The sequence below is a fragment of the Balaenoptera borealis genome, assembly GCF_965194805.1.
Source record: "Balaenoptera borealis genome assembly, chromosome: 11".
Lineage (NCBI taxonomy): Eukaryota > Metazoa > Chordata > Mammalia > Artiodactyla > Balaenopteridae > Balaenoptera > Balaenoptera borealis.
This window is the reverse complement of record NC_138868.1, coordinates 37,294,761-37,304,363: the sequence shown is the minus strand read 5'-3', so window position 1 is coordinate 37,304,363 and position 9,603 is coordinate 37,294,761. Positions and strand designations below refer to the sequence as shown.

General features: G+C 50.3%; 1 protein-coding gene across 1 annotated transcript; it reads right to left on the bottom strand.

Moving 5' to 3' along the window:
* Positions 1–250: 250 nt before the first annotated feature.
* DBX1 (developing brain homeobox 1) lies at positions 251–6,666 on the bottom strand (the record flags this gene model as incomplete). The annotated part of the gene is made up of 4 exons (XM_082342541.1): positions 251–2,988; positions 3,418–3,620; positions 5,541–5,642; positions 6,300–6,666. The coding sequence occupies 4 exons, from the start codon at positions 6,664–6,666 to the stop codon at positions 2,623–2,625; spliced, it is 1,038 nt and encodes a 345-aa protein (XP_082198667.1). The 3' UTR covers positions 251–2,622.
* Positions 6,667–9,603: the final 2,937 nt, after the last annotated feature.

Below are 9,603 nucleotides of genomic sequence, written 5' to 3'. Positions count from 1 at the left end.
AATAGTTCTCGACTGTAAGTAATAACTGCAGGCTTGAGCTGGCAGAGAGGGAGAGGTGGGCCATTTCTGGCCAGGATTCCATCTCTGGTTATCTCTCTGGGCAACAGCAGAGGGAAGGAGAAAATAGCCTGAATCACTCAGAGCAGAGAGGGTTTCCTGTCTGAAAGATTGTATGCCTACCATATGCAGGACACCACGCTAACACTTTCATATGTATTGAGGGGGAAATGTAGGAGATTTCTTGAATTAAGATAATTTTCCCCCCAAATTCCCATGACAATGAAAACAGTGATTGCCAGTGTCAGGAATGGGCCCAGCAGGGCAGGATATCAGGACCTTAGCATAGAGAGGGCTTGTGTTATTTGAAAAGGGAGTTGAGAATAGAATATATTCAAATTTCAAATATAATGCAAACTCTTGAAATTTAAGCTTAACAACTTTTTTTCCTGGCTGTTGTGGTGTGGGTTAGGACAATAAACAAATGTGTTATGTGGCTGATGTGGCAGAGATCAGTCTCTCAAGGAGCACAGAGCCCTCGCCAGGGTTCTAACCTGATGTTCTTTACTGGTTGCTGGTTAAATAAATCATTTTTGCTGAAAGTTAGTCTTTAAAGAAATTTAGTTTCACTGGGGAGCCCCAGAGTCTGTATCTGGGCTCCCAAGTCCTGCCTGTAGATGTCATTCCTATTAAAATCAGTTAATACACAGAAGTCAAAACCAACTTTGGGCTTCCCTGGGGACTAGGAAATATGCCTTCAAGGAGGGAAAGAAAAACCATTGCAAAGTTGAACCACTTAAACTGACTTTCATTGTTGTTTTCTAGTCCATCATTTCAGTCCTTAGAGTAGGGGAGAAGGATCATCACAGACTCAACTTGTTGACATCACTTGACTGGAGCTATTTTACTTGTAACCATAGCAAAATTGGCTATTTTATGGTACAGGGAAGCAGAAAAGGCACTGGCCCGAGAGTCAGAGATGGGTTCTAGTTCTAGCTTGTCCTCTAACTAGTTGGGTGCTTTAGACAAGTGCCTTCCTCTCTTGAATATGAGTATACCTTCTGTAAATTCCAGCATCACTTGGACTAGAATAGCTGCATTCCTTGCACTAGAATAGCTCTAACATTCTGTAAGTTAGGGATAACACTTTATTGTTGTGTGCATCCTACTTTTTATTTGGCATTTGTTCATTTGATACATATATACATATATAAAAATCTGTACATGGTAAAAATACAAAATAAGTATTTTTTTATAAGTTACTCAATTAAACAGCTACCTTTTTAAAGTTTAAAAACCATTGCAAAAAAAGAGAGAAGGAAATCTAATCAGTCCTTTATATCATTCACAATAAACTTGGTATAAAATATCCATACAAGTGTACAAAATAGTGTACAGTTCACAAAAGCTGTGCAAAGACAGCAAAGGTCTATGAAAAAAAAAATCAAAGAGGCTTGTGGGTCTCTCTCTGTTCACATCATGCCCAGTGCTCAGTGAAACCTCCCCAGAAATAATAAAAGGGCACAAGGTAGAGTGCTTGGTGCATATACTATGCATGCAGAAATAGTAAAGAAAAGGCTTTAAAACACACACTCGAAATAGAGGCTGACTCTTCCTCCCATTTACAGAATTCACTTCTTTGCCCAGAGAGCATTTGGAATATGACACGTAGAAAAGACTCAATATTTATGTGGTACCTTAGACCAGAAGGCACGGGTAGATTTTTTTTTTTCTTTTTTGAAATTTTTTTTTTTTAACATAAAGTTACTTGCCTTTCTTTTTTATTTATTTATTTATGGCTGTGTTGGGTCTTCGTTTCTGTGCGAGGGCTTTCTCTAGTTGTGGCAAGCGGGGGCCACTCTTCATCGCGGTGCGCGGGCCTCTCACTATTGCAGCCTCTCTTGCTGCGGAGCACAGGCTCCAGACGCGCAGGCTCAGTAGTTGTGGCTCACGGGCCCAGTTGCTCCGCGGCATGTGGGATCTTCCCAGACCAGGGCTCGAACCCGTGTGCCCTGCATTGGCAGGCAGATTCTCAACCACTGCGCCACCAGGGAAGCCCCTCTTTTTTGAAATTCTTGAGCTTTCTAAGGGCACTGCTACGGGAAGACTGGGTTACCAGTGTCTGGAGTTGGGCAAGAGGCCCTCGCTACCTAAGATGGGGAGGTGGAGGGATCTAGGAAGTCAGGGGTCTTGAAGTTATATGCTTGATGTTGTGACTCCTATCTCGGTTTCCCACTTCAGAAAAGGTTTCTTACCTTATAGGGTTGTTGCTGCTGTAGACCAGCAGGGCCTGGCTCACAGCTAAACCCTGGCTGGGAGAGTGAACACCCCACTGTGTTGAAAATATCTTGCAATAAGGAGGCTAGACAGGGGCCCTCGCGGCAAAGTTAAGGCTGGGACCAAGACCTAAATTTAACTTATGCGGAGAGGGCTGTTAGTAGGTGGCGTGGGGCAAGGGAATGTCGTTGAGGGGCAGTGGAAGGGGCCAGGGTGCCCTCGACGAGGCGACAGTTCTACAGCGGGGAGCCACAGCGTCTGCGCAGCGGGGGCAAGTGAACACGCACCGAATCCCACCTCTTCAATTTCAAAGCACTTATAATCGGTACCCCGGGCGCGGGAGGGCTTCTAAGACACGGTGATCTCCTCCTCCTCGCCCTCCTCATCCTCCTCGGAGTCGGAGAAGTCCGAAGGTTTGTCGGGGCTGCCAGAGTGCGCGGGCGAGTGGGGCAGCGGCCCTTCGAGGCGCGGGTCCCGCAGGTGCCGAGTGTCGGAGGACGGGTGATGATAGGCCAGGCGGTGGCGGAGGCTGCCCGGGCCCTCGTCCTCCTCCTCGTCGTCGTCCCCGGGACCCTTCTGGCCCACGTCGCTGAGGTCCGGGTGCGGATTGAGTTTGGTGGGAAGGGTCTGCTCGCGGCAGCCCCCGCTAGACAGGAGCTCGCGCTCCTTGGAGTTCCGCCACTTCATGCGTCGGTTCTGGAACCAGATTTTCACCTGGGGCGAGAGGGGTGAGAGCCGGGGAGAAGCAGCGCTTAGCGCGGAACCCCCGCCGCCGCCGCCGCCGCCGCAAGTGGGCGGGAAGGAGGCCCCGTTCTTCCTCTCTTTGCCGGCTCCCCACCCGGTAAAGTGAGTTCGGACCGGAAGTGGCCCGCACCCTACCCCCACCAGCTCGGCTGCACGCACCTCTCGCCCTCTCTTCCGGCACCTGGCCCAGGTGGGCGGGGGTGGGGGAGACGCTGGGCGCGGCAGCGACGGGGCGGGGAGAGTGGCGGGCTATCGCGAGAAGCCTCCGCGAAGCTGGCTCGTGCACTTACTCCCTCCCTGGACCTTACCGCGTCTGTACAATGGGACCTAAGCGGTTTCAGAGAACCTTCCCGTTCGTACGATGCGTGGGGAGAGGGGCTCTGGGGAGACTGCCCTCACCTGTGAGTCTTTCAAGCCCAGCTTGGCCGCCAGCTTCTTGCGGTCGGGCTTGCTGATGTACTTCTGCTTCTGGAACATCTTCTCCAGCGCCTTGCGCTGCACGTCGGAGAACACGGCTCGACGCAGCATGCCCCGACGAGGCTTGCCGCGGGCGGCCAGTGGCCAGGAGAAGGTCCCCGGGATGGGCACGACGCTGGAGGACGCTGCGGAGGCCAGGGGTGCGAGGTGAGTGAGTGGGCGGTGGCCCGCCCGGGCCGGTGGCGTCCGCCCCACCATTGCGGCCTCCTTAGGTTTTTCTCTCTGATCCCTTCATCTCTTTAAAGCTCTCCTTTTTCTCCCCCTGGAGAACAGGCTACGAACCTACAAACCTGCGAGAGTGAAAGGCGCTTTCTGCCCAAATAACTTTCCCTTTCAACCGTGCAAACCCGGATTAGGTAAAACCACGGAAACACAGAAAAGACCCCCCACAATAGCCTATTTCGTTTTTCCATTCAACGGTCTCAGGGAAACTAACTTGCGTGCATCAGCTAATATAGCTGCAGAAAAAAGTAAATTGTAAAAATAAAGTAGCCAGCCACTGGGTTCCCCCCTAAGCTTTTAACACGTTTGTGGCTTTTGCATTCTTTAGATGAAAACGAGGTGATTTACTGATTTGATAGAGAGGAGAAAATCCGCTTTGGATTTTTTATGTTTTGAAAAAATCCAATCAGTATTCATCTTTTTTTATATTAATCTTTCCTCCCCTCCCCCACAAAACGTAAAGAATTCGGCCAGAATACATGAAAAGTGGCAGCTAATTAGCACATTGACCGCTTCCCAATGGGTATTGGCATGATAAAAGGGGGGAGAGTTTCGCTTTAAGGGAGGAAAAAAAAAACCCCAAAAGAAACAGAGACTCTAATGAAGCGTGAATGGTAATTGTGTAGTAATGAACTAACAGAAAAAGACTAAGGACAAGCAGCGAAAGCCATATATTACTGGGACAAAAGAGATTTACACTTTCAAACTAAACACAACTGCAGGCCAAGACCATTGGGAGAATACTGATGGCAGAGGCTTCTCTTCCCCGAATCATTTTCATTAAATGGACATGAAAAGCTATTTATAAAGCTCGGGTTGTTTTTGTTAGAGCATTGAGATGGGGGAGAAAGGGAGCAAATTCCATTATCAGCAGTAGCATGAATGGTGAGGGGGGGGAAATTCTCTCTCCCCCTTTCAAAAATCAATTGCTTGTTTCTTTCGCTGATATTTGGAAGTGCTGTCGAGGTTCTACCCATCCCCCAACGACCATGCCCAGTCTCTCTTCCCTTTATAAGAGTTCCTGTCTCCTTAATCTTGACCAGCTGCAGAGTTTTTGAGCCATAGTTTGAGTCACCACTGGGATTCCAGGATGAAAACGTCCTGGAACCTGTTTAAGGTGATTCTCCTTTAAACCGGGACCCTATTATGGGCTTCCCTCCGACTTATTTTATGAGCTCTAGGATCTTTAAAACGGTATGGCGGTGGGGGGACGGTATGAGAAAGAGTTTGGGAAATCAGGTTGGAAATAGAAGGTTGGGGTTGTGGGAGGATCTAGTCCCCCTCCCCCTGGGCGACCCCAGGCATCCCACACAAGAGGGCACCCCATGTGGTCTTGTGAAAAGCCTGAAGCCCTGAATGAGTCTTAAAGAGAAATTAGCCCCGGCTGGTAGGTGTCTCTCGGCGGCTTGGAGGGGCGAGGGTTGGTCTGTGTGTGGCTGCCCGGAGGAGCTGACCAATTGGTCATGGTGCTGAAAGCTTTGTGGGGAATCGTGGCCAAGTGCACTGACTCTGTGGGAAAACGGCGGCGTGAAGGGATGCCAACAGCCCCTCGCCGGGAAGGGAACCGCCTCAAATTTGGACCATGACAATTCCTGCTAATTTGTAGAGCAGGGAATTGGTGCAAAGTGTCAAGCAGTCACTGCTTGTGCTAAATAGGGCATCAAATTGGCGCGACGGATTCGTGAATGTTGTACGCCTTGCAACCTCTGAACCGGAGCGTAACCCCGTGGGGTGGACGGAGAAATATGGCTTCGGGGCAGGGAGCGACGGGGTGGGGCTGGGGCGACGCCCAGCCTCCTGAAAGGAAGGGGGGTGAGACCTACCTGGGAAATAAGAAGATCTGATGAAAGGCTGGAAGGAGCCTTCAAAGTAGGGAAAGGCGAAGGTCTTGGGAGGGACACTCTGGAGCAAGGCGGGGGACGTTTCTGGGAGAGAGTGAGGAAAGGAGGAACAGAAGGAGGGAGACAGAAAGGGAATTTGATTAAGTACATGATTATTGTACAGCACAGTGAATACACGACATGATTAACCTTTCGGCTGGTTTCAAAGGCATCTTACTCAATGTACTGACACAGTAAAGTAAACCTTTTCCTAACACTGTCTCTATCTGTGGAACCCCCTCCCCCAGTAGTCCTCAGCGTCCTCCCCCCCCCCCATGTCATCCTAGGCACTAACGAGATAGAAGAACTGGTGGCGGGGGGGGGGGGAGAAAAGAATTGCAGATCGATAATACTTGCTAAGCTAGTAAATATATTGTCTTGGGTTTAACAAAAACTGGCTTTCAGAAGCTCAAGGACAGAAACGCAGACGTCCAGGGGCGTGCGCGCAATTTCACTGCGCCAGGGAACTGTGCGCGCTCGGACTGTAGGTGTTCAAATTCATTCTGAGGGTGGGGCGAACCTGGAGGCTTTTCTTCCCGGGAATCTTCTTAACCTAAGTCTCACATTGCTTGACAGTGGGGCCTCGGGGATCTTGCGTACTTGTGTGCACTGCTGTGAGCGTGGGTACCCGCTGCGTGTGGGAAACTGAGGTCAGAAGGACTCTGCATCTAGACCGGCCCTTAGCGTTTTGCTTTCACTTACCAGTTCTGGGCGCCGAAGAAAGGATGGCGTTCACTCCAAACTTCAGAAACGTGGGCTCGCTGGCAGGGGAGACGGCCGTCTGCGGTGAGCCGCCCCGCCGGCTGCCTGGCCCCGGGGAGCCCAGGTCCGAGGCCCCTGTGTCTGTGAGAGCCGCAGGGGCCCCCTGCCTAGGGGGCGACATGCTGGCGGTGGGCACGCTGCGGGGCAGGTAGGCGGGGGGTCGGCTGATGCGGATCAGATCCTCCACCAGGAAGCTCGAGTGGCCGGAAAATGCCGACTGCAGGGACTGGGGCAATGTTAAGGTGGGCGTGGGGCGCAAGAGGCTGGGGTGCCCGGCTGGGGGCGCGAGGAGGCCGGGGAACATCATGTTAGGCGAGGGGCGGGCGGAAAAACCGTTCTTCCAGTGGCCAGAGGGCAAATGCTAGGCTTCCCGCCCCTCCCGCCCTCGCTCTTGGGCTTAGCAAACGTCTTCTAGTAACGATCCCACTTGGGTGTCTGCGAGTCCTCCTCGGTCCTCCCGTCGAGGTGATGGTTTTATAGTGGCCCGCCCGTTAAAGCGTTTTGAAAAGTGACAGCTCTGACAATGAAGTTCAACAAAGTTCTCCACTCGAGCTTCATTCGCCGGAGGCTCTGGGCGCGCTGATTGGCGCAGGGGTGCAATTTATGATTGGATTAGTCTTCATAAGCATGGCCCGCACAATGGGCTGGCAACAAAGGCTGGCGCGCATCAATTCTGCGTATCGACCGCCTCTTTGCAATACAGTGCGCCCCCAAAGCTCTCGCCGGGAGTTTTTGTTCGGAAGCAACACCCGGGCTAATTAAATGCCTATTTAGAAGTTTCAGATGACATCTTGCCTCATAGAAAAGGAATTATTTAAAGAATGCACTAAATTTATTTGCAGCTCCCCTGCTGAGCCTGGAAAATAAATCAATAAATATTCATAGAAATTCATCTCCAGGCAATCAGCAAAATAATCCTCCCCCCTTGTGGGGAGGGCAATGGAAAATTTCAAGTCAGTGAACATGAAAATATACTCCCTCTTTGGTCTCTGCCCTATACATTACTCCAGCTGAGGCATAAAGCAGATGTGATGGGTGGGTTAAATAAATGTGGGGTAGGGGAGTGCCGTTCTAACAACCCGGGGAGACTTGAAATTGCTGCTTTGGGGCTATTGGATGTGTGTCCCTAGGATTGGAAGGGGGAGGTCTTGATTTGAGTTATTTCATGTTGGGAAACTAATTGAGATTGAGAGAGTTAGTGGATACCTGAATAGTAATATGACTCTCCTGCAAACTCCCAGCAACTTAGAAAATGATTTTCAGCGACGTATCTTTATAAGTGTCACTGAGGAACGAACGGCAGTTCACCCGGGGGAGGATCAGAGGAGAGCGTCGAAAAGGGGCAAGGCAGCCGGATTCCATTCCCAAGGGCTTACCTCTGCTGGAAGCTGCCTCAGGCAAGGACACCTGGACGCTGTGGGTGCTCTGCTGCCTCTTTCCTAACCTCTAGAAGCCCTCGGCAGTTTCAGTAGAAACTCACAGCCTGGACTTTTAAAAGCACAGCAGCAAAGGTTGGGATTTGTCCCGAGAGAGTCCTACCCATTGCGGGCGCTTAACCCGGCCAAAGTTTTGCTGCTTCTTCATCAACTGCAATGTACAAACACGTGAAAACAGCACGAAGGACGCGATTCCCAAAAACGTTGGTCCACATCAGGAAAGACGATTCTTACTTAATTTGGTGCCTCAAATGAGAATCTTCCTGTAGACAGTACTTTGTTTTCTGCTGGGTTGGGGCTGGGGTGGCGCTGAGCCTCAATTCCGTTTCTCGGCTAGATAACAGATGTGTAAAATGTCCCATTCATTTCTTTAGTGTGGCTGAACCTCCCCAAAGAGAAGTGTGCAGCCCGCCAGGCCGCCCTGATCCTATTAACCATGAACTAACTGTCACCTTCAGCTGGTTTTCCTTTTTTGCTTTTTAACACAAAGCTTTCTCAAAAATCTTATTAACCAGCTTTATTTCTCTGGATGGTTTTGTTCAGGGCGTTTTGTGTTGATGATCTCCATGTCGCTGCTTTAACCATTCAATAAAAGTGCATCTGCGATTTATATCACATTAAACCAGAAATGGAGCCCGCTAAAGCTCTCCCTTGATTCAGATTAAAAAGTTATTTAGGTCGGGCTCTGGAGCTGAATTAATGCTCCAACATGACGCAAGTACGGAGTTTCTAAGCCCAAGACTGTTTATGGAGGCATTCTGGGCAGCAGGCCCTGGAAAACCACTAAGGAAAGAACAACTGTTAAATAAGTGGCTATTTAAATATGGGAAATGCATTGCTCAAGTTAACTGGAGTCCCCTGGAAACGAAAGAGACAGGTCTTTGGAGAACTTCAAATGTTCCTCTTTTTGACGCTTTGCCATAAAATAGGGGAGAAAAAGTCGAAAGTATTTGAACACCTGTGCTCTAACCTTGCCACAGAGTTTTCATTCGCTATCACCCCTCCCCACCAACTACTTTCTGGAAGCAGGAGGACCAGCTCTGGTTTTTGCATTCTCTCCCTCCTTCTCTTCTCTTCTTTTTCCCCTCTTCAATCCCTTCCTCCTCCTCCTCCTCCTGCACTCCCTCCCTCCTTCCTCCCATACCCCCCTTCCAGGAGCGGTTGCCAGTTCCTGGAAGGAGGAAAGCCTGGACTAGAGGTGTTGGGTTTCCCATCAAGGAAGTCGGGGTGTAGCTCAGGGGTATAGCATTTGACTGCAGTCTACTGGAAGATAGAGCCTACATTTGCAGGGTTTTGTATTGAGGGGCGGTAAGGACTCAAAGCCAGTCTAAGGCACTTCCTGACCCCCCACCTCCTTCCCTAGACCTCCTCTCCAGCTGAGGTATTTCCCTGGGTGTAGTTTTTACAGTTACTATCTTGACAATTGACACGCTCCTTGGCTCCCACCCTTACACACACACACACACCCTGGCCATTCTGCCTCACTCTAGACTAACTGCTGCTAATGTCTCTTCTTTTAAAAGGGGGGCCTGACATTTTTTGGAAGGTGGGTCAACCCCTTGCTGCGATCCACGTGTTCTTGGCCTCCAGCGGTCCGTCTCCATAGCCTTTTTGACTTTTTCCAAGGGGAAGAGTGAAGGCGGGGGCGAGGGCTGGCGGCCCGTGAAAAGGCAAAATAAATCCTAAGGAAGCAAGAAATCGGACGAAAGGATCTTACTTTTAAGTGATTTCCTTGAACGCGTCTTTTCAAACTCCGCCATAGCCTAAGGGACTGCTCAGCCGGCGGCTGCGGCTAAGACCTGTGACTA